The sequence below is a fragment of the Cervus canadensis genome, chromosome 10 (assembly GCF_019320065.1).
Source record: "Cervus canadensis isolate Bull #8, Minnesota chromosome 10, ASM1932006v1, whole genome shotgun sequence".
NCBI lineage: Eukaryota > Metazoa > Chordata > Mammalia > Artiodactyla > Cervidae > Cervus > Cervus canadensis.
Window position 1 is genome coordinate 72,164,330 of NC_057395.1, and position 24,541 is coordinate 72,188,870.

Genomic DNA, 24,541 nt, shown 5'->3' on the forward strand with positions numbered 1-24,541 from the left:
AGCCACCAGGGAAGCCCAACGTGGGAACTCTGTGAGATATTTATGTTGCCATAAACTCCTAAGTTTAGGGTAATTTAACACAGCAATAAAAGATACAGGGTCTCTAGAGCCTAGAACCTACCTAACCCAAAAGAAGTGCTCGTAATGAGAATAAAGTGCCACTTATGGAGCGCTTCCTAGGGACCAGGTTCTGACCTACCACCCCAGAGGATGCTGGAGACCAAGACAATGGCTAATGAAGCTGAAATCCAAATCCTGGGGGGTCTGACCCAATCTCACACTATCCAACCTAGCCCTGCCACACTTGACATGTTCTATATCTACTCTATGGATAGATATAGCCACCAGCTACATGTGGCTCTTGAGTACTTGAAATGTGGCTGGTGCCATTGAGGAACTGAATTTTAATTAATTTTAACTTAAATAGTTGCATATGACAAATGACCACTGGATTGGATAACACAGATAAAACAGATGGGAGGGCTTCCTGCAGGATTCCAGTTGCAGACTTCCCTGGTAGTCCAGACTCTGAGCTTTCACCGCAGGAGGCATGGATTTGATCCCTGGTCAGGGAAGGTCCGCATACCACACAGTGCAGTCAATAAACAAATAACAGATTCCAGTTGCAAGTGCAGAGACCCACTCAAGCTTCATGGGCCTCAGGAGGGATCTGAAACCAGACTCCCTACTTCAAAGGGAGTGCAGCCTGAAGGGGCCCTGGGTGACATAAATTCTCTGATGGGCAGTGATGAGAAACTCCAGATCTTGACTTCAAATCCCGCCTGTACCGTTGGTAAGCTGTGTCTCTTTGGGCAAGTTATTTAACTTCTTAGCTGCAGTTTCCCTATCTATAAGATGGAACTACTAATGGCACCTACTTTGTTGAATTATTGTGAAGATTGAATGGGTGCAGGTATAGAGGACAGAATGGGTTCCTGGCACGCACGTTTGTGATGTGAGGGTTTCCTTCTACTACCAATTCTTTGCATCCTTTCCTTGACCCCAATGAACCACTGGGCCATGAAGCACCAAAGGAAGACCACCAAAATTCAAGCGTGACATGGACTTGGACTCGAAGTGCAAGTCCCGGCATGAAGGTTTACTTCTGCACAGACAAGCAAAGTTTGGGTTGCCCTCTTGGTAAAAAGGATCTTACCCACCTCAAAAGGGGCTTCCCTGGTGGCTCAGATGGTAAAGAATCTGCCTGCAATGTGGGAGACTTGGGTTTGATCCCTGTGTTGGGAAGATCCCCTGGAGAAGGGGATGGTAACCACTCCAGTATTCTTGACTGGAAAATTCCATGGACAGAGGAGCCTGGCAGGCTGCAGTCCAGGGGCTGGCAAAGAGTAGGACACGACTGAGCAACTAACACTTTACTTCTCACCCACCTCAGAGGGTTGTTATGAGGATCAAGAGAGGTGTCAATGCGATCTGTCCAGAGACCACCAGCTATGATGCCCAGAGGCCAAGGAGGTGATGTGGATAAAACAGATGGACAGACTGGCAAAGGAGAGAGCCTGCATCTAAGTGGGGACCCGCCCATATGCAACTCCCCATGGTTACTTGAGTTGCCAATTCTTGATTTCTTCCCTCCCACAAGAAAAACAGGGAATCTGGATTTTTATGGTAAACATCCTCACTTCCATAGTTGGCAAGGAATCCAAGGATTTCTGTGTTTGTTTTTTAAACATGGGGCCGCCTAAACAAATCTCCGAGGTAGGCAGGCCATGGCCGCAGGCTACGGTGTGCACGTTCTGACTTTCTTCCCTCCTTTCCCGGCCCTTTCTTGGCTTCTTATATATCTCTGCCTTCCGGGGTCTGGCAGCAATTATCTCAGGATCCGCTGAGATCAAGGGAAAGGATGACGTCTGACGAGCTTTGAAATGATGAAGGCAGGCAATCTAGAAAGTACCAGGTTTTATTATCTTTTTATCAAAAAATCAGTAACAGACAACAATGTGAGGTGCTCACTCCCAACATGGCCAGAGGAAAAGGGATATGGAGGGAGGAAGAGGGCCCAGCCAGCTGGGACCCTGGGGTCATAGAAGGGGAGGGAAGCAAGGGGTCAGGAGATGTGGCCTGGCCAGCCTGAGCCACTAGGCCTCTCCTCTCTGGAGAGGATAAGCCCCAGAGCCAGGCCCTGATCAGCCCTCCCCATCCCACTTTGTCTAGAGGGACAAAGGTCATCCTAACCAGGCTGAGCCTGTGACTTATTAAACCAGTTTAGTTCTCGAGCTATGCTGTCAACAGATGCTAGTGGGCTCTATTTGTCTGTCTGGTACACCAGCCACCTGCCCCACGTGGCCCCTGAGCACTTGAAATGTGGATCAGTATAACTGAGGAATGAACTTTAACTTCCTATCATTTTAACTGATTTCAGTGTGGCCAGCACTTGCCATGTTGGATAGCACAGCTCTCCGATCTTCTCTTAAATTTGGAGATCGCCAATGAAGGTACCCCAGCTGGGCTCAGAGCAAAAGCTAGAGAGAAGGTTTCCAGCCCAGTCGGGAGAAGGCACCAAGAAACAGGACCAGAAAAAGAGGCAAAAATCCACTCAGCCCCGCAAACATTCACTCACCACTCAACCACCCAGCCAACTTCACACAGGAATATATCACACTATTTCCTGAAAAAATATATTTATCTATTTTTATAGAACCAAGGAAGAATAATAATATATTATATGAAAGAGACACAAATATCCCACCATCCCCTACATTATAGTTTGGGATCTGCTAAAAAAAAAACTATTTCAGCAAAAGCTTCTTAGAGGAAGCAGCTTCAGAAAGGGCCAAGGGTCATAAGCAGGGAAGTAGGAAGAATTAAAAAAAAAAAGCATGGGGAAAAAAAGAAAAAAGGCAAAAGAGGGAAAGAAAGGCCCTGTCTGAAGCTATAAATAGTAGTAAAAAAATTAATAATAAAAATTATATCTCCAACTCTTCTCTCATTTTCGAGTAACAAAAACAAAAACACCATTAAATACAAACTTAGCAGGTACTGTGGAAAGGTGCAAGAGGGCAGAGAAAGCCTTGGCTTCTGTGTACTCTTGCCCACAGAGAGAGGCTCTGTACAAAGGAATGAACTATTAAAAAAAAAAATACCCCACTAAAAATAGACTTAAGAATATTCTACAAATCTGATTCAGGATGAACTTTCAGCTCCTCCCCCCAGATAAAAAAGGTTGACTTCCAAAAGTCACTTGGAAGAGCCTAGAATGTCCCAAGGTGTACCAGACTCCCACAGTGTGGTTGCAGGTGCCTTTGATGGACACATCTCAAGGTGCAGATAGATGGTTCTGGTTCCTTCTCCCAGCTCCTGGCCGAGGGGCCAGGCTGTGGAAGGGGGACGGGGCAGGGGGGGCGGGGAAGGCTGGCAGGTGGGGGGCTGACCTACAGCAGGACTCGTACAATAGCTTAGAAAGACTCTGGATCAGACCTGTTCAGTACAGGCTCTAAGCTGGGCCTACCTAGATTCTAAATGGGAAGGTGAGGAAACAGATCCAACCCCAGACTTGCCTTGAGAAAAGCCAAGTTTAACCCCATTTTTCTGCTGGGACTGTGGAGGCCCAGAGAATCAAGAGGCAAGCAGGAACAGCAGAAGGTGATGTCTCTTCTGACACTGAAACTGTAATCGGAGCGGGAGAGGCTGATAGATCAGGACTGGGTTGCCCTCCCCCTCCCCGAACATCCACCCTTCAAAATCCTTCAGCGTCCCTTCCCCCTAAAGTCCAAGTAGGTGCTCCAGGGGAAACTTCAGGCGTAGAACTCATTGGTGGGGGCTTTTTTGTAGATGGGTTTCTTGCCCAGGTCGTAGCTTCCCTCATCCTTCTTCTTCATGCGGTACACGAGCAGCAGGACGAGGAAGACGGCAAAGAGGATGCCCACGACACCGCCCACGATCAGAGCTGCAGAGGAGAGAGGCGAGCAGCGAGGTGAGAGCTGGCTGCCCGTCAGGCCCTCAGGGTACACGGTCACTTCTGCTCGGTCGGTTCTCTGACCCCCGGACACCCTCACCATCACCCCCAGGGGCATACTCTGCTGATGCCTTACTGAATTTGATCCTCCCTTGCCACCTCATTCATGAGAAGGCAGTCACTGTAAAGCACTAAAAAAACCACAGAACCAGAGTGACAAAGGCATCCGTCCAACCCACATTGCTGGAGTCCAAAGCCAGGTTCTTTCCCAACACGAGGCCAACTCCCCAGCAACAGCTCAGCCCTGAGCCAGGAAGCAGAAAAATCGCAGGCTGTGGAAATCCCCCTAAGACCTACTTACCCCACAGTTCTTAGCATAGGGAGCTCTCCAGCTGACCTTGTATGCACACATCCCTGTGCAGACCTACACTTATGCCGATCGGGTGTACACACTCTGTACACACATGGGTATATGCTACTATACACAGTTATAACATGCGCATGTGTCCACACTCCTATGCTATAAAGAATTACCCATGTGGTTTGGGACTTTCTGATGGTCCTGTGGTTAAGACTCCCTGCTTCCAACGCAAGGGGCACAGGTTTGATCCCTGGTCAGGGAATTAAGATCCCACATGCCGATAAAGAACATTACAGCATACTAACACATATATATGGAATTTAGAAAGATGGTAACGATAACCCTATATGCAAAACAGAAAAAGAGACACAGAAATACAGAACAGACTTTTGAACTCTGTGGGAGAAGGTGAGGGTGGGATGTTTCAAAAGAACAGCATGTATACTATCTATGGTGAAACAGATCACCAGCCCAGGTGGGATGCATGAGACAAGTGCTCGGGCCTGGTACACTGGGAAGACCCAGAGGAATCGGGTGGAGAGGGAGGTGGGAGGGGGGATCGGGATGGGGAATAAGTGTAAATCTATGGCTGATTCATATCAATGTATGACAAAACCCACTGAAATGTTGTGAAGTAATTAGCCTCCAACTAATAAAAAAATTAAAAAAAAAAAAAAAGATCCCACATGCCATGTGAAAATGAAACTGAAGTTGCTCAGTTGTGTCCGACTCTTTGCAACCCCATGGACTAATGTAGCCCACCAGGCTCCTCTGTCCATGGGATTCTCCAGGCAAGAATACTGGAGTGGTTTGCCATTTCCTTCTCCAGTGTGGTGCAGCAAAAAAAAAAAAATTATACACGTGGTTTATATCCCCACATACGAAGCTCTGTGCTTAAGGCTTACATTCTATTCTGTCTCTGCCACTTACTGGCAATAGGATCTAAATAATCAAGTTCCTTCATCTCTCTCATTGTAAAATGGAAACAATAGTACCTTTCTTATAGGTTTGTCCCTAGGTTGAAATAAATCAATCCCCTTAAGAGAGCTCAGAACAATGTATAGCATATGCTCAATATTCATTAGTTGTGACTTTCTGTGGTTTGTATCTGTGTCCCTGCCACCCTGAACTGTTCTGGCACAACAGTGGGTGCTTAATAAATGATTCCATTTGGCTCAGAGAGCAACACTGGCCAAGAGCAGATGCGGGTTTCTCACATCGTGTGAACATATGCTCTCTGTATGACCCCAGGCAGCCTGGAGGGCTCACTCCTGTTTGTTGAGGGGGCAGGGATGTCTCCTAGAATCCTCCCTGTGACAGATTGAGTCCCCTAATTCGGTCTTAGCCTAAGAAGATTAATTTTCCGCCCCTGCACACACTCCAAATCTACGCACAGAATGGGAACGGGGTGGCAGGGGAGCCAAGGAAGGTCCTCTCTTGGTTGAGACGACGAAAAAGCAGCAACACAGTGCCCCCAGGAAATACCAGAGAAAAGACACGGACCATCAGGTATCAACCCCCTCTTCCCATTTCTATCACCTCTCCCTCTGATGTCTGTTCTGTTAGACCCTTGGTCTGTGCTGGGAGTCCCCAGAAGCTCAAGGCTCAAGGACAGTCTCAGAAGCAACTGTGGTCCTAGGTTCCAATGCCAGGTTCACCACTTGTCTGGTCTTGTGCCTTTGGATAAGAGATAAGGCTTCTTGGAGCCTCATTTTCCTTATTTGTAAAGCATAGATAACCATACGTGTTGGATTGGGGTGTTGTGTGGACTCAATGAGGGGGCGTGTGAATCATACGGCACATGGCAAGCATTTGATAGACTCCCAGGTTCTAGGGTGGTTTTTCTTTTGGCTGTGCTGTGCAGCTTAAAGGATCTTAGATCTCCCACCAACGATAGCACCCATGACCCCTACAGCGGAAGTGCAGAGTCTTAACTGCTGGGCCACCAGGGAATTCCACCCCCCGCCACCAGGTACTGTTTTAAAAGCTACTGGAATGGAGGAGCTCACTCCAGCTATCTCAACAATGTAACTTTTCACATGAAGATCTCATACACGTGTCATTCTCCACTGGAAGTATTAAGAAATGACCGGTTCTCACTTGCTATGTGACCTAAAGCAAGTGGCTTGCTTTCTCCAGGCCTGAATCGCCCATGTTATAAGAAACAATTACTTGGACTACCTCAGTGGTTTTTACATTTTTCTTTAAAAGCAGTAGAACCATTGTTTGGTGAAAGCAAAACCTTATGCTAATCCCACATCCACCAACTAAAAGTGAAACTCTGTGGGTGAAGAAAGATGGGCTGGGTTTTACCTCGAAAAGACTTCCACCAAATAGTTTGAAACTTACAAGACTCAAAGGTCTCCAAGGGCCCTCTAGTTTCCCCACCCCACCCACATCACACAGAAAGTTAAAAGAACACTGACTCAGGGACCTGGAAGCCAGAGTCAGGACTGAGCAGGGCCCACCAGGGGTTATAACCTGCAAGATGCAGGCAAGCTCCTTTATCTGTCCCGGAGGGAGGCAGGACCCAGGGCTCTTTCTTTGCACCTACAGCCTCAAAGCTGCTGGCCCAGCTGGTTGCCAGGAGACAGGAGTAAGCCAGCCTGCACCACGGTGCCCCCCCTCACTAGGCTGGTTCATCCAGACTGGCCCTTGACCTGTAAAAAACCTAGAAAGGGCTAGAAAGGGAGTCCCCTCTGAGAAAGTCCCCAACCCAGTTTTGGAGACCCCCAAAGCTGCCAGGGAAGAAGAGAAAGAGCCAGTTACCACCCCAGCCGAAGGCCCCATAGTCAGGCTAGACAGAGCCATCCTTGAAGTCTCACCCTGCGACACATCTTTCCCCACATAGCACATTAGTCAGGAAACCTGTGACTCCCACTTGAGGCCAAACATACTCTAAGTGTTGGTTTCTTAATCTGGCACAGGATGTTTCCCTGCGGGCCACCTACTACTTGCTATGCTATGCCATATACTATACTATACTATATACTATGGGGCTTCCCTGGTAGCTCAGCTGGTAAAGAATCCGCCTGCAATACAGGAGACCCCAGTTTGATTCCTGGGTCGGGAAGATCCCCTGGAGAAGGGATAGGCCACCCACTCCAGTATTCTGGCCTGAGAAATTCCATGAACAGAGGAGACTGGCTGGTTACGGTCCATGGGGTTGCAAAGGGTTGGACACGACTGAATGACTAACACACACACCATCTACCACTGGGAACCGTGCAAACGAACATTTTGCAGTCCTCGCCAAGTTATTTTAGATTCTATTTTTCACAAAAAGTTATTACAGCAACCGAAGGAAGTAGCACGGTGCCCGTTTGCAGATATGAAAACTGAGGCTGGACAGCATCTCAGCCAAGGTCACCAGGCTGCCAGGTGACAGCAGGCGGAGGGGAAGCCAGCCCAACTCAAAGGAGCCTCTGGGTTTAAAGGGGAAGTTTTCACGGGAAGTTTAACTTTTAATAATTAACATCCCAGGTGCCAAACCCAGGCTGGGAAAGTGCTTTGTAAATAGAAAAGGATTTACAGCAAGTGAAGAACTCAACATCTATTATTTTCTTAGCCTCTGATATGCAATTCTTGCTCTCGGTCCGCCAGGCTGCACACATAGTCAGAGCTACCTCTAAGGGGAAGGGTCATCCTTCAAGGCCCCAGGATGCCCAGTGGCTGCAAGGAAGGGGTACCAAATCACCTAATGGGCTAGAGCAGGGGTTCCCAACCCCTGGGCTGGTACTGGTCAGTGGCCTACTAGGAACCCAGCTGCATAGCAGGAGGCGAGCAGCAGGTGAGCAAGCGCAGTTTCATCTGCCCGTCCCCATCACCAGCATTACCACCTGAACCATCGTCAGCCCTACCCCATCCAGTCCGTGGAGAAACTGTCTTCCGTGAAACTGGTCCCTGGTGCCAAAAAGGTCAGGGACCACTGGGCCAGAGGCATCCAATGCCTGCAGCACTGTCCCTGCCCAAGCCCTCTCCCCTTTTGAGGTATCTTGTGGGAAGCCTGGGGCCTTACCTGCCAGCACCTCTGTCCTCTCAAAGATGTTGCTGCCCTGGGCTGTGCTGGACATGGACACCTTGTTGGACACATCCTCGTCCCCATCAAAAGGGGAAGACCTCTTGGGGATAACTTCATTCTCCTCCAGTTCCTTGGGTTCGGTGGGAACTCGGCTCCCTGTCTTCTCAGGGATGTAGTTATCTATAGGGACCTGGATGGTGGAAAGGAGAAGAGACCAACAGTCAGTGTGGTTTGTGGGGAGGGGATCCAAGGCAGGGGGTAGGGACATTCAGCCGGGTGGGGAATGGGTTCTGCCTCTTGCTGGCCAAACCACGTGGTCCTAGCGCAGACATCAGCAACCACCCCTCAACAATCACGCTGTCAAATCCTTACCCTCAACCTTTCTTATGTGTGTTAATTGTTCAGTTGTGTCTGACTCTTTGCGACCCCATGGACTGTAGCCCACTAAGCTCTTCTGTCCATGGAATTCACCAGGCAAGAATACTGGAGTGGGTTGCCATTCCCTTCTCTAGGGGATCTTCCTGACCCAGGGATTGAACCTGGGTTTCCTGCATTGCAGGCAGATGCTTTACAATCAGAATCACCAGGGAAGCCCAACTGTTCCAGTAAATCTATCCCCAGTGGGGAATGAATAGTGTGACCAAGGGCACAGGGAAGCAGGTGTTCTAGAGTAATACCCCGGAGGGTAGTTTGGCAAAACTGTAGAAACAGTTTGCCCTTCAATGCGGCAGTTTGCCTCTGGGACTCCGTCCTAAGGAGCTAATGTGTAAAAGACGCTTGGTATACTGTTGTTGTAGGATGTCAAAAAATCATAAAACACTTTCCCATAGATAAGGGCGACTGGGTGAACTCTGATTATGAAGGTTATAAAAATGAATAGGAGAAACAGTGAGTTATGTGGGGAAATACTCATGGTCACTGTAAGTGAAAAATACAGTACATAGGACGGTATGTGTAACTTGATATTAATGTTGGGAAATACCTAGAAATGCACACAAAAATGAGGCTGGAAGGACTGCCTTGGTGGTCCAGTGGTTAAGATTCCGAGCTTCCAAGGCAGGGGGCCCCGAGTGTGACCCCTGGTCAGGGAGCTAGATCCCACCTACTGCAACTAAAGACCTCACATGATCCCAAGTGCCATAACCGGGATCCAGTGCAGTCAGATAAGTAAATGAAATAAAAATTAAAAAAGCATAAGAGACTGGCAACACATCCAAGTCTTTATCACTGAGTGATTATCCCTACAGAGAGGAAAGTCTACCTGTGACCCTTAGCTGTGTCTGTCCCAAGAGTTCAGGGCCACAGATAAAAGCCTTCTTGCAGAATGAGGTCAGACCCAAATTTATTCTGCTTGTCTCAATAGGTGCTGAGAGCTGGAGAGGCCAAAGTGCGGAGCTACTTACCAAGGGGTGCATCACTTCTGGGAAGATCCGGGTGTCCTCTGAGTCATCTGTAAGGTCAGAAAGGCCGTGTGAGTGTGAGGTCGGTCACCCCCAGGTCGATGACCCTTGCAGCCGTGGCTGGCGGGAGTTCTAATTCACAGTCGGCCCCCAAATGCTCAACAGGTGATGGGCATTTGTCCGGCATATGTCCGGCAAGTGGTCACTCCCACACCAGTCTCGGTCATCTCATCTGTAAAATGGAGCTCCTGAGACCTGCCTCCCTGGTTCTTTCATGGGAATGCTGAGTTGGTCACTGGGCAGATGTTCTGTCAGCTCCAAACCCTTGCTCCATATAGATCCCAGGACCAAGAACATCACCCAGGAGGGGTTGGAAATGCAGAATTTCAGGGGCCACTAAATCAAAATCTGGATTTTTACAAGATCCCCAGGGGATTCATTTGAGAAGACTCTAGATTGCAACAGTAAATATTAGAAATTCCAATATGAATGTATTTACTGAGAACGTGGTAAGTGCCCAGGGCTTTTAACTCAGTCTAATTTCCACAATGGTCATTTCTGTTCCCATGTTACAGATTAGGACACTGAGGCTCAGAGGTCACAGAGTGGCAGTTTGAACTCAGGATTATGTGATTCCAGAACTCAAACTTCAAATTGTTACACTACCCCACACAGAGGAGGGAGGCTTTTCAGTAGCTCTGTCTAGCCTGGCAGCCAGGGCCAAGAAGTGACCAAGAAAGACACGGGCCCCTGGCCCTGCCCCAGGAGGCCCGTTCACTGACTCCCAATCCCATCCTTGCAGAAGCAGGGGTTGGTTCTCGGTTCCCACCCGCCCTCCCCACCCTGCCCCCAGGCTCCTGCGCAGCTCTCTGGTTTTTTCAAAGGAAGGAAAACAGGCCACAGTTCAGTTCTCCTCCCAACGCCCACTCCCACCCAATCCTGTCCAAAGGCGGACAGGTTCGGACTGGTTTTCTACTACAAATGGACTCGGAGCAACAAACAACTCACCCGGAAAGGGTCTCAGGGATGGGTTGATCCAGTTACTTTTGTCCCCCCAACCTTTTTTAATGGGGAGGGGGGGGACAATAGGAAAATTCAAGCCCCAAAGTGGGGTCACCCTTGTAAAAGACAGGTTCCCTGCAGCCTTGAGCCCCAGGCCGGCTCCCTACTTTCTCTGTACCTAGATCTCCAGAGCCAGACAGCTCAAAGTCATCGGATTCCTGCCCGGGCCCCCCGACGTCCTCGTCGTCTGGTAAGTCTCCGGAAAAGTATCGGCCTTCTAGGAGGTCTTGAGGGTCGATGACCTCAGTTTCTCGGATCTAGGGTGAAAACAGAAGACACATCAGCCAGTAGCCCCCCAGTGCTCTTTAGCAGCCCCCGAACCCTGCAAGGCAGTGAAGCGAGCTGGGAAGGGCAGCTGGGGTGCTGGAAGGGCATCAGGCCAGAGCCTGGAAACCTGGGTCCCTAACTTGCTGTGTGACCTTAGACAAAACCCTTTCCCATTCTGGGCTAATAAAAATAATGAAGGTGGCGTAATCAGAATATAAATATGCTAGGTACCCTATACTGAGCACTTGCTATAGGCCAGGACCTGCTCGTAATAACTCTAAAGACCAGTCTTCCACCTCTGTTTTACAACCGAGGAAAACTGGGCCCTGAAGACATTAAGTCATTTTCTTTGGGTGACTCGTGGGAGCAGACGGAGTGAAGACTGACTTCAGAGCCAGCGTTCCCCGTCCACGCTCCGGGGTGCTCTGATGCTGTCACTGCTGATTCACCCACGGCGGGGAGAGGGCTGCTGGCTCTGGTCTTGCCCTGACCCGGACATCTTTCCCAGCTGAGTCAGACCAGGCTGGGACAGGCAGGGCTGGCTCACTCACGTCCCAGGACAGCCTCGGGTCAGGGCGCTGCCCGGAACCTGGTGAGTCAAGCGTACGTGAGCACACTCGTGTCTTCAGCCTTCCAAACATCTCCCACGGAGCCATTCTGCAGCCGCGCGGTGCGGAGCCCCGTCCCTGCTCTCACGGACTCCCCACTCCAGCACCCCTAAGTACCCCTCCGCTGCCACGTATGGGGGCCCCAGCCGTCCCCAGCTAGAGTCTCAGATCCATCGCCACCGAGAAGCTTTCACAAGGAAAGTACGAAAGATCCAGGAAGGCAGAGAGCTTGCCCCAGGACCTGCAGAACATCAGCCACCCTGCTCCCAAACCCGCAAATTAAGCTGAGGGAAAACAAAGCTCCTTCTAGAGAGTCAGAAATACTTGGGATTTGCACCACCCTCCCAGCTAGCTTCTGGGCTGAGGCTTTGTCTGCCCACAAGAACAGCAGCCCTGGGGCAAAGTTCATTCTTTCACTAATGAACTCAAATATTCAAGTGACTACCATTTCCCGGAAGAGTCAGGGTGGCGAATAAGGTCAATACAAACCCCTTGCCCCAAACATTCTTCTTCCCCTCCAACCCCCTAATTGCCAGGCGTGTGGAGGCAGGCGGGGTCTGCTCAGAACCGCGGAACACCAGCTGGAGGCCAGGGAGGTCCTGCCCTCCCATTTCACAGAAAGGGAAAGAATCTAGGCCCTCCTACAGCGACTTGCCTAAGGTCACACGGTGAGTCAGCTACACACTCAGAGAGGAAAGAGGCCAGGCTCCGTGTCTGACTGCCCCACGCTGTCCTCCACCCAGCAGAGACCCGCCAGTGACAGAGCAGGCCTGGAAAGGAACATCCATCCCTAAGACAAGGTCACCCTCTGTGGGAGAGGCCCAGGCTTCCGGGGAGAGGTGGGTGGAACCGGACCTTTGGGTCTCCTTCCACCCTGTCTGTGTCTGTGTGGGGCAGCTGGATTCCCGGGAGGGAGGTCAGGCTGGGAGCGAGATTTCTCCCCTCCCACCACAGAAGGGAGAATCTCCGCTGAACGCTTGGTACACATGGGGGTGGGGAGCCAGAAGGGGTTAAACCCTGGTGAGGGATGACTTCATGACTCGGGAATCAGGAGCTGGGGAGCTGCTGGCGCTGGAATTCCAGCCCCCGCACAGCCCGTGCCTGTGGCTTTAGTTTGGCAGCTCCAGAAGATGGCTCCTCTGAGGTTGCGCAAGCTGCCTGCACCTAGGGCGGGGTCCCTGTGCTCCCATCCGCATCTCCTGCCGCAAATTCCCCCAGGGGTGGCGGTCGGGGGTTGGGGGGACGGCGGGCGGGTGGTGGTGGTGCAGAATCGGAAACGGCAGGATCTAGGCAGCTTACCAAACTAAGCACTTAACTTGAAGTAGGTCCTCCTCATAGCTCTTATTTGCTGAAACACTGGGGAGGGGGAAGGGGTTGGGGGGATGCTCAGAAAATTGAAGTCACTCGCTCAAGATCACCCAGGCAGAAAGTGGCCACTCTGGACCGGAACCCAGGCATAGGTCACCCGAGCCTTTAGCCACATACAGATCAACACACCCATAAACACACGGGTACACGGAGTGTCCGCCTACCTCGCCCAGGATGGAGCCTTGTCAAGTGGCAGTCAGACTCAGCCCAGGAGGAAAAGAAGGTAGTTTGGCCACTTGCATATGGAGCCTGGAGGCCAGTCAGAGCTCCACGTTCTCAAGATGGGGGCTGGGGTCCCGACACTGGGCTGTTTCAGGCTGGGCCCTTCCCCTACCTCCTCATCCCGGAGAGCCACGGCTGATTATTTATGGATCCTGCGTTTCTCTTAGTGGGTGAAAGTACTGAGGAGTGTTTCAAAACCACCCCTGGGATTAGCACGTTGATTGCTGCTAGTGGCTACCTCTGATTTACATCAGGGAATGAAGACCAAGTCACAACAAAGCTGAAACCTAGATCGATTCCCAGTTCAGCTGCCTTGGGAGTCACCGGGTCATCCCTAAGGTTCATTATTTTAAATCTGTTTTTTAATTGGAGGAAAACTGCTTCACACTGTTGTGCTGGTTTCTGCCATCCAACAATGCGAATCAGCCATAATTACACATATACCTTCTCCCTCGAACCTCCCTCCCCTCCCCAATTACAACCCTTCATTTTTATACCAGGTTCCTGGAGAGCATAAATGACTTTACTTAAGGTCACACCAGGAATGGTTCAGGTCTCGTCAGATCTAATCACACAAGGATTAGATCCTATCGGGTACCCATCTTGGCTCTGAAGGCACAGGGCTTGGGACCTCCCTGGTGGTCCACTGCAGGGGGCACCGGTTTGATCCTTGGTCAGGAAGAAAGGTCCTGCATGCCTCGCTGCTCGCTAATAAAATCCAATCCTTCTCCAACTCTAGAAGTGGTCCTGCTCTGCCCAAGACCCCTAACAAGAGAGAAATTCCCAAGAGGGCAGAAGTCCTAAGACTACACCAGCAAGGCAGAACCATGCTCCCTGGGACTGTGGGCAAGCATCCCTTTATGTGAGTGTGTATGTGTGTGCATGTGAGTGTGTGTGTGTGTGGAGGCCAGGTGCCAACAGCCCTCCCTTCCCCCACCCTCTTTTCAGACTAGGCCCATTCAGTCTGGGGTGACTTTGAAGAACCAGGCCACCCAGCAGCCAGGCCCCACCCTGACCAGAGAAGGACCCCACCCTGCTCTTAGCTCACCCCATCGTTACCTGGGGAGCGGGTGTCCACACGTGTGTGCACGCACAGGCACCCTCCCTGGGCCCTCGGGTCTCTCTGTATCCTTGTCCTGCTTGTGCACACACAAGAGCAGTCAAGAACCGAGTAAGCAGACCCTGGTGGGCACCTGGATGCTTCCTTAGACTCCCCAGAGAGAAGAAGAAGGATAGGGATTTCCCTGGCGGTCCAGTGGCTAAGACTCCGAGCTCCCAATGCAGGGGGCTCAGGTTCAACCCCTGGTCAGGGAACTTTACGTCACAACTCAGAGTTGGCATGCCACAACTGAAGATCCCGCAGGACACAGCAAAGATTGAAGATCCCACATGCCACAACGAAGAGCGGGTGCAGCCAAATAAACAAAAGAAAGGGTAGGTGTATTTTGTGCTATTGAGACTAACGCCTACCAACAGAAGGTTGCTGAGGCCCTAGCCCAACCATCTCATTTTATTACACAGCAAACAGATTAAAAGATAAGCACCCTTGCCAAGGTCACCTAAACAGAACTGGACTTAGAACCTAGGTCTCTTTAAAAAATGTTAAAAGAACCTAGGTCTCTGGGCTTCTAGGCTGGATTTGTCTTCCTTTCCCACTTCTAGGTCTCCCCCAGTCTTCCCTAGAAGTCCTAGTCATGGATGCACAACAGAAATCAACATCTGAATAAGCAGGCACCTGGGGTTGGGGCTGGATCCTTTCCGCTAGAGGTTTCAGGGCATGGCAACCCACTCCAGTATTCTTGCCTGAAGAATCCCATGGACAGAGGAGCCTGGTGGGCTATAGTCCATGGGGTTGCAAAGAGTCTGACACAACTGAAGTGACTAATCACACAGGCAGAGGTCTTAACAAATCCACGGCATCTGCTGCCACTCCAGCTGTAACCCCCATCCAGTCCTGAGGTGATGGGCATGAAGCTAGGAAAGTCGCCAACCCTATTGCAAAGTCTTGCAGCTTCAGTCCCCCGGGAAAAGCACAGGGGCTGGGGTGACCGCAGTATCCTCGACACGCTGGGCACCACGCTGGGTTTCCTCTGTCCAAGCTCATTTGATTGGCACAACAGCCTGGTGAGGTGCTCTACCCGTGTGGCCGGAAAGTGACTTCCCCTTGAGTCACTTGTGTGAAGTCACTCAGCTAGAAAGCGACAGAGCTGGGATTCAAACTGAGATCTCTCGAGACTGAGTCTTCGCCAGAGCCAGACTTCTCACTACCACCCACGTTACCCCTCTCCACCCCGTCACCACCATCCACAGCACCCGCTGCCAGGCCAGGGCTCCACGGCACCCCTTCCCTTGCCCAGGGAGTCAACAAAGGTAAAAGTGATACTGCTCACACAAAAGAAGAGAGACTTTGGCTGGGGCACTGGGGAGAAGTTCAGGGTCAGAACTTGCTTAACTGTGAACTGGTGGGAGGCAAAGAGGCGAGTCTCCCCCTGCCTGTCTCTTCCCCAGGGAAGGAAGTCACCCCCAGGGGTCAGGGACATGCTTCTTCCAGGGCGGGGATGGGGGGGAGGTGAGATGAGAAGGACAACTAGGCAAGTTAAATTCTGGAAGAAGTAGGAATGCTGAGGACCCTGGGCCCTAACTGCAGCAGAGGGGTCCTGGCAGGCCCCAGAAGGGGCCACTGATAAGGCACTGTGGTCCTCTCCCACCCTCCTTCAGGACGGTTAGATGTCCCCTGGAATGAGCAAAACCTGGCTGCCTCAATCTGGACTCAGCATCCTGGGAGAAATGGGAAGATCCACCACCAGCCTGACATTGACACTGAAGTTGCTCAGTCATGTCCAACTCTTTGTGACCCCATGGACTGTAGCCTACCAGGCTCCTCTGTCCATGGAATTTTCCAGGCAAGAGTACTGGAGTAGGTTGCCATTTCCTTCTCCAGGAGATCTTCCCAACCCAGGGATCAAACCGGGGTCTTCCGCATTGAAGGCAGATGCTTTACTGTCTTGAGCCACCAGGGAAGTCCCAGCCTGGGGACCTGTAAAAGCAGCTCCAATAGCAAACCACAGCCCTGCTGCTCCCTCACTATACCAGCCTGGGCGTTTAATTTCACATCTTGAAGCCTCAGTTTCCTCTTTCTGTCACCAAGGCTAGTAAGTACCACCTTGCAGGAGGATGAGATGAAGTGACATGCGTTAGGGGTATGCAAACGACCCAGCACATGGCCTGGTACACAGCAGGTGCTCAATGAATAGCAGCTATTATTAACCCCCATCTGCCTTCCTTCCAGCTGAGGGGATTAGCGCTCAAAGGGTCAGAGACTTGAGTGAAGTTGTAGAAGTAGTTGCATTGCTAGAAAGAGGGTGGTGGATGGACAGGGAGGTGCTTTGCAAACTGTGAAGGGACATGCCCTATAACATGTATTTCTTGTGCTTCTGAGACCAGAGACTTGTGAACAACCAATCAGGCCCCTTGAGAATGTGGAAGAGAGAACGGGCCAGATACGGGCAGAGACCTGTGCAAGCTCCCACAGCTTGAAGCACCTGCACTAAGCAGAGAGAGGCAGAGGAGAGAACATTGTACTTTTCCAAAAGAGAAAATGGCAGTGACCAGAGACACTTGAAACTCAGCTGAGCCTCTGAGTCCCCAGAGTATTTCCTGACCTGCCTTGAGGATGAAAAAAGTATCTAGGAGATTCGAAGATACCACCCACCACCAATACAGGATCTGGTGTGCTGGTCCGGGAAGGGTTAAGCCAGGTCTGGGGATGGGAGTGGGGGTGGGGCGGGGGCTCGAATGTCCGCCCTGCCCACTCCAAGGTCGGGTTACTCCAAACACAATTGCTCAGGAGAGAAGCCAGGCCTGGCACTGCCAGCGGCTTTTTCACCAATGTCCCCTCCCCCCCACTCCCAGGGCAGCCCATTCCCAGAGCCAGGGTTCCAGGACTGAGGGACGCCAGCTGCAGGTGGGAAGGGTAAGGGTCAGGGAAGCTTCTAGAGCCTCTGGACATCTCCCTGCCAGAGGTTGATGCCGTGGCATCCCTGTCACTAACAGCCAGATGATCTTGGGAGATTCCCTCTCGGGGCCTCGGTTTCCCCAAGACGGTTCTCAAAGAGACAAGCCTTCCTCTGTCTGCAGGCCTGGTAACCAAGCTGGGCACTGTTCCGATTACCGGTGGAGACGGCCGGGAGGGGGCCGGCTCCCTCAGGGGCCGAAGAGACAGAGGTGCATTGAGGCCGGGCTTGTAATCTAGCAGCGGATCCCAGGTCCCCGCTGGATCTGAGGGCGGCCCCGTAAACATAGCCTCCCGTGTTCTCTAGAGCCAAGCCGACATCTCCTCGTCTCGGCCAATTAGGTCCGCCCTGGGTGCTGGCTTTCTGCCCCTTCCCAGCCTCCCCACCGCCTCTCAGGGAAGCCACTGCTCCCATCAGGTCAGCCGGTCCCACAGACAGCTCCTGGCCAGGCTTCCCCAGGGCCAGGAGTATCCTAGCCGTTGGCCACCTCTGCCCCCATGCCCCGAGGTGGAGTAGTACAGCCAGTCCCCACAGGCCGGGCCCCACCGAGTCACTCTTTCCACACATACCAGCCGATCCCTGCCTCCCCTTTCCATTACCCCAGGTGTCACCTGACTAGCAACCCCTGCTGCTGTGCCAGACAAAACTGGGGCAGCCGAGCTCGGGCCCGAAGCCGGGGGGCGGGGAGGTGCAGAGGGAGGCAGCGGGGAGGGGGTGCTGACCCGGGGCGGGCCCACGGAAGGCTGAGGCTGGAAAGATCTGATCAGATCACAGAGAGATCTTCTGGGGATGCCTGGAGTCCTAGGAGAGGGAGGAAAAGTTCTGGACCCTGAGAACCACAACCACTGGGTTCTCATTTTTCAACCTGCACCCAGACACCGCCTCCCCAAGCCGCCCAGGTTAAGAACCCTCGTCTAGCCGCTAATAATAAACTAAACTTAAGCCAGATCTTTACACAGTTCGCCTAACGCCAGTGATGGCCCGGGAGTGACACACGTGTTTTCTAGACACTGGGGCTCACACTGGCCCAGTGACTTATTAACTAACTTGTGTGTCGCGGGCTGAGCCGCAGAGCTGGGTTTCTGACTGAAACATACCCATTTTCCAGTCATCTTGCCTCCCGGGGACAGGGCCCGGAGGGGGCGCGCCCAAAGGTCACCCGTGAGTTAATAACAAACCCGCCCAAGAAGTCAGGTTTATTGAACTCAGGGTTAAATTAGGCTCCAACTGTTGACACATGCCTTCTCCGCGCTCCCTGGGCATCACGCGGTGAAAACATCTGAAAACTGGCTTTCCAGAACACTGTACCTTTTCTATCCACCATCGCACCCCCTCCCCCCACAAACACTATTTTTTTGCAATTCCCCTGGCCTCCGGACTGGAAACAACTCCGGCCCTCCTCTTACTGGACAAGGCTCCGCCAGGACAGAGGACAACTCCAGAAGTTCCCAGCCCTCTGTCCCTTCTCCCTCCTGGTTGAAAATTGCTCAACAGGGGGGTTCCCACTGATCCCTGCAGGAGGGGTGGGGCAATCAGGAACTGGTTCTTGTTTAAATATCAACCCATCCAGTAATGAGCAAAGGGCCCACTTCTAAGACAAACAAATAGGAGATTTGGGCTCTGTTGGCCAGCCCCACCCTAGACTCCTCCCCACCCACCTTGCAGCTGTTGGGGGGAGGGGAGAGAGCTTTCCAGGGGGCCTGATCCTCAAAAGGAAAGGGCCATCTGGCATCAAGGCGGCCTGGGCAAAGCTGGGAACCGTAGCTAAGAAAGCCTCCCGTTTACCAGGCCAGATCTAAGAGCTTCAGTTGCAGCCTTGTCATCTTCAACAAGGCTCTCTACAATCCCGTTCTTACAGACCAGAGAGCTGAGGTCCCAAGCCATGGAGCTAGTAAGAGGGGGCCTTCACAGCTCTGGAGTCAGGTCTGCTTAACTCCAAATCGGTGTTCTAAAGCCCTCCGGCCAGCAGCCAATCCCAAGAAGCAAGAGGGCATCAGAGAATCCTGGGGTCAAGTCAAGTCTGGACTCTACTTTGCTCCATAAACTCAGACCAATTGCAACCTCAGTTTTAAGGCTGGGGGGCAGAGCGCTACACTCTCTGCAAAGGTCTCTCTCTATATATTGTTTTAAGTAATTTTTTAAAAATTGAAGTATAGTTGATTTACAGTGTATTAATTTCTGCTGTACAGAAAAGTGATTCAGTTAAACATATATATATATATATATATAATATTTTTTACGTTCTTTTCCATTATGATTTATCACAGGATGTTGAATATAGTTCCCTGTACCATACAGCAGGCTCTTATCATTCATCCATTCATTCTATGTGTGATAGTTTGCACCTGCTAACCCCAAATTCCCAATCCATCCCTTCCCCTCTCCCTCTTTCCACCTTGGCAACCACAAGTCTTGCAGAGGACAGTTTGGAGAACTGGCTGAACTCTACCCTGTCAAAGTCCACAACTGGGCAAGGCCCTGTGAGGGTCTGGGGCCTAGGGCTCGTATTTTCTGTATGTCTCTTCAATGCCCTGGACACTGGCTTGACTATCCTTAATAGCCCTTAAAGGGGGTGCCAATTCCAACATTCCCAGGAGGCCGAAAGGAAATGGGGGTGACTCAGGCAGGCCAGCTACGGCTCTCCTCCAGTGACTCAGAGTCCTGTCCAGCCCCTTCCCCCAATTTTAAGTAGTCACTTGAAAATCACACCCACCAGTCCGGAAGGCCTAAGAGAGCTAGGAGCCAACTCCTCCCTACAGGGAACTGGGGCATGAAGCCCAGCCTGGCTCCCCCAGCCCCTCATTCAGGCCGGCTCAGCACTCCAAGTCCTTGGAAGAGCCTTCTGTTTCTAGGAGCTGGCGATGGCAGGAGCTGAATGTCTCCACCACCTGCCTCCCCAACGTCGCTTCTCCCATAGGCTCTTTACCAAGGAGGCTGAGAAAGCGTTCCCTGTTCCCCACCAAAAAGGACCCACGAGAGGGTTTTGGTCCAACCTCCTCCTTCCAGAGTTGGGGACACTGAGACCCAGAGGGCATGGGTGCTCAAGGTCAACCAGCGATTCAGAAGGAGGGACCCAAGGCATCTGCCTTCAAAGCCAGCCAACTTCCTCATGTGCCATGTTCTCCGAGGACTGCAAATCAGACAGCCTGTGTGACCTGAAAGACCTGGTTCAGACCTTGGCAGGCCCCTCCATTCCTCTGAGCATCACTTTCCTGTCAAAGTGAAGCTAATGATACCTACCTCACAGTATCACGGGGAAGCATCCGTATCAGTAAGAAACAACCTCAGTGCGCCTTTTAGCATGAAGTTACAAGAACATATTTATTTATTCAGTCATACAGACATTTCCGGGCCAGGTATTTCACTGAAAATCCACATAGCAGGGTTCCTGTGTGCGTGGGTGGAAGGGGGGAGGGGATGAGGGCTCAGAATTTGATGGAGGATGTTAATGCTCCTCGTGAACTATAAGCCTCTTCAAGGGAGCGAATGCCTTAGATGTCTTTATGGTTCCCACCACCCTTTCAAAGTGTAGGTACTTAATTATTAATAGACTACCAAGCTGGAAAAGGCTGTCTATTCAGTTCAAATTCCATTTTACAGAGGGAGAAAGAGACCCAATCTCACACCCTTCAAAGTAAGACTCAAATATTTTCCTATCATAGCTCTCTGGGCTTCTAAGAATTCCAAAGTGCTCTCTCTGGCCACTCAAGGGTCCTAGACCCCCCTGGGCTTCCGTTCCTACCCCCACTTCTGTGCAATCAAGGAGAAAACTCTCAAGAAGACCAGAAAGGTCTCTTAGCTAAAGTACATGGGGTGGGTGGGGGGCACTTCCAGAACTGACTGGGCCAGGTGCCACGTCTATGCCCCTGGGCAGCAACACCACTGGCAGGGGCGGGTGGTGGGGGTCCCATGGAGGCTCCCAAAACAAGGCTGCCTTTAATTGGCCAGGGAGGGAGTGGCAGGAAGGTAGATCAGGGGAATGCTTCCAGCTGGACAAGAAGAACTGGTTTAGGCCCGCAAGCCCCGCCAAACACTGAAGAGGCCCTGGCTCGGGCTGGGTTCCCTTCCCCAAACCTGTGGCACCGAGGGGGACATGGTGGGTGGCAGGGGGCAGACCCAAAATTTGCAAAGTGGTCCCAACGGCACTATTGGAGGGGGACGACAGGGCAGAGATTCTGATGGCCTGGGAGCTCTCTGCTACCCCAATACGGTACCACTTTACCACTTGTAAAGTAGGCATAATATAATCCCCACATGCTAGGCCTTTTATGAGACTAAAATGCACCAGGACTTGGTCTACGGAGAGCACTCCATAAATGACAACTGTTATCAGCCCCACCCTTCTCCCTGGGCCTCAGTTTTCTCTGCAAAAAAGGAAAGGGCTGACCACCAGATTATCTCTGTGGTCCAATCCAACCGTGACTAGGTCTGATTTTTCCATCTACAGCCCTGGGAGGAAAGGGACTGAGAGGGGAGATAAAAGGGGAAGCCCTGTGACCCAGTTCGAGGTGGAAGACCTTGTAACATTAGCCAGGAAGGGAGTGCTGAGGTCAGGGTGGGAGAGACGGACACCTCTCTCAGGAAGCAGCTGCCCAGGGCTCACTTCTCCTGCAGCTCAGGGGTCACCACCGGCCCTCCCCCAAACCACATCCTTCTGACCGCCCCCAGGGCACAGCTGCCTGCCTCTCTAGCCACACCCCCCGCCCCCCACCACCTGCAGGCTTGGCAACCCCTGAGCCAAGACTGACACGTGACTGTCCATGCAGTGACCTTTCAACCTCCAGGGTCTTTTCCTTTTTCCCCAGTCCACTCAGGCTGGTGGGACACGCCATGTCGTTCCTTCGGAAACCTCCACCGCTGTGACACCAACACATCCTTCAGGGCCTAGTTTGGAGCACTGCATGGGGGAGCAGCAGGCTTGGGTTCGAGTCCCGACTCAGCCACTCATCTTTTGACAAGTTTGCTCTTCTTAGTTTGGGGAGGTCATCACCTTACTTGGGGCCTCGGTTTCCTTTTCCCTCTGAATTCTCTGTGGCTAGCCGGCCCCAAATCTTTATCTTCTCTAAACTAGTTTTGAGGATGGCGCACAACTGCAGCCACTCAAAGTAGCATCAGACTACACATCAAGATAGGAGCAAAAGATTTAAGAAAGGGACTTGGAGGCCTGGCTGCCTAATTTGCATCTGACTCAGCCCCTTATCAGCTGTGTGACCTTGGGCAGGTTGGTTAACCTCTCTAGCCTCAGGACCAGTTTAAAACAGTAAACACAAGGGCTGAACTAAACTAGTTGACAGAGCCATTAGAACAGCTATCAGAATGCTATTAGAACAGTTCCATAAGCACTGAAGGCTTGCTCTCATCACTCAGGGCTGCAACTGTTATCTGGGGGGTGGCGAGGAAGGGGGTCCTGCATGGGGAGGGTAGGTATAGCTCAGGATCTCAAATGAAGCTTGCCAGGCAGAAAGGACTCATTCTAAGTCATCCCAGAGAAATGGGAGCCCCACTGAGAACTGATATTAAGATTAAATGCCACTTGCTCTTCCCAAAACGGAGGTTTAAGGGTACCAAAGAGGCCAGGCTTGGGGTCGGGGGGGTGGTCAGACAGCCTCTCTCGGAAATTTCTGTGGCCCAGTTTCCCAGAGGAGATGGCCTCCCTCCTTCCCAACTGACCGCTGGGGTGAATGGAGCTTCTGGTCGGCCCAGGGCTTTGGACACTATGACAGGGACCAGTAAGTGCAGTAAAGGACCAGTAAGGAGGTTACTCAAGGCTCACGGAGACCTTCTCTTCCCCCAGTCCCCCTTCACCCCACCCAAAGGTGAGTGCTTTGGGCTTCCCCAGCGGTCAGATCGGTGGAAATAAACGCTCTTCTAGCGGAAAGCAGAGGCTCACCTCCTGGTGAAGTTAGGAGCCTACACAGTCCCTCCAGTCTGCCCCGGAAAGATCAGCGTCCCAACTTTGTACGGACCCTATAGAAGCACTGCTCACCTCCCATCCCAGTCCCCCAGACGCTTTGGGACTCAGAAGAGGGCAGGGCCTTGCCCAAAGTCACAGGCCAGTGGCAGCGCTGCGGCCAGACCTGAGGTCAGGGCTCAGTCCTCTACCCCGGTGCGTGAAACAAGGCCCCTCAGAACCCTGCACCCCTCCCCCTTCCGAGTACACGCAGCCCCCCTTCATGTCGAGGCCATCTCGGATTCTGGAGGGCGCGGAGGGGGGGTCAGGGCGCGAGCCTGCCCTAGGATCACCGGGGAAGGGGCGAGAAGGTGAGGGAAGGCGAGGTGACACCAGCTTAGTCACGTCCGAGCCTGAAGCCAGCGGCGGGGCTGAGGCCAGGGGGAGGCGAGAGGCTCAACAGGCTGGGGAGGCACCGTGCGCAGAGGGGTCACCCACCCCTCCTCGCCCCGGAGCCTCCCTGGGGCCCCAGGGCAAAGTTTCCAAAAAAGTTTCCCTGGTCTAGTTGGGGACGGCGCACTACCCCGATTGCCCGCCCCTGGACCCCACCGCAGGATCCCAGAACAAAGAAGATACCGGTCCGCCCCCCGCCCCCCGGCCCACCTCGGGGATCTCCAAGCACCTACCGACTCGGCGGCGGCGGCGGGGACGCCCACGAGGAGCAGCAGCAGCGCGAGCAGGCGGGCGGGGGCCATCGTACCGCGGTCCGCAGAGGGCGCGCAGGCGGGTGGCCAGGGCTGGCGCGCGTCCCTTCTTATAGGCGGTGATCGGCCCGCCCCCCGGCCCCGCCCCTGCCCGCCCCCACTGCCCGCACCCCGCCCGGAATTCCCCCGCGAAAGCTGGGCCTCCGGGGTGCTGCTCCTACCCGCCCCGTTGGAAACCCGAGGGACCCGCCCCGTGGGCGCGGGCAGCTCAGTCCATCCAGTCTCTGGCCTCTAGCAGCCCCGATCCCCGATTCCCTGCTAGGTAGGTGACCCGAGAGCGCTATACATAAACCCATTTTACAGTTGGGGAAACTGAGGCCCACAGACCGGAAGGAGTTGCCCAGGGCCGTGAATTTAGATCAGCGCCCTTCCAGATGGGTACATTCCCCTCCGAGAATGGGCAACAATCGCCGGCTGTTTCCAGACTGGAGTCAGCAGGCACTCTTCTGTAAAGAGGTAAATGTTTTAGGCCGGGATGGTCTCTGTCACAATTACTCAAACTCTAGCTTTGCAGCACAAAGGCAACCTTAGATACTTAAAGGAAAGAGAGTGGCTCTGTCCTGATTAAACTGGACTCTGAAATTTGAATTTCATATAATTTTCACGTGTCATGAGATAGGATTCTTCTTTTGATTTTTTTTTCTTTCCCAAC

At 52.3% G+C, this 24,541-nt stretch overlaps 1 protein-coding gene across 1 annotated transcript; it reads right to left on the reverse strand.

Annotated features, from left to right (window-relative positions):
• Positions 1-1,902: 1,902 nt before the first annotated feature.
• SDC4 (syndecan 4) lies at positions 1,903-23,968 on the reverse strand. The gene is made up of 5 exons (XM_043479693.1): positions 23,812-23,968; positions 10,876-11,014; positions 9,699-9,745; positions 8,293-8,485; positions 1,903-3,904 (listed from the first exon to the last, which is right to left on the reverse strand). Exons 1-5 carry the CDS (start codon positions 23,878-23,880, stop codon positions 3,753-3,755), a joined length of 600 nt encoding a protein of 199 aa, XP_043335628.1. The 5' UTR covers positions 23,881-23,968; the 3' UTR covers positions 1,903-3,752.
• Between the last annotated feature and the right edge of the window lie 573 nt (positions 23,969-24,541).

Coding starts and splice junctions, on each gene's coding strand:
- SDC4 (XM_043479693.1), bottom strand. CDS start 23,880: ATGGCCCCCGCCCGCCTGCTCGCGCTGCTGCTGCTCCTCGTGGGCGTC. Junction 9,746..10,875: donor GTCTGGCTCTGGAGATCTAG/GTACAGAGAAAG, acceptor CTGACCTTACAG/ATGACTCAGAGGACACCCGG. Junction 8,486..9,698: donor CAGAAGTGATGCACCCCTTG/GTAAGTAGCTCC, acceptor TCCACCATCCAG/GTCCCTATAGATAACTACAT.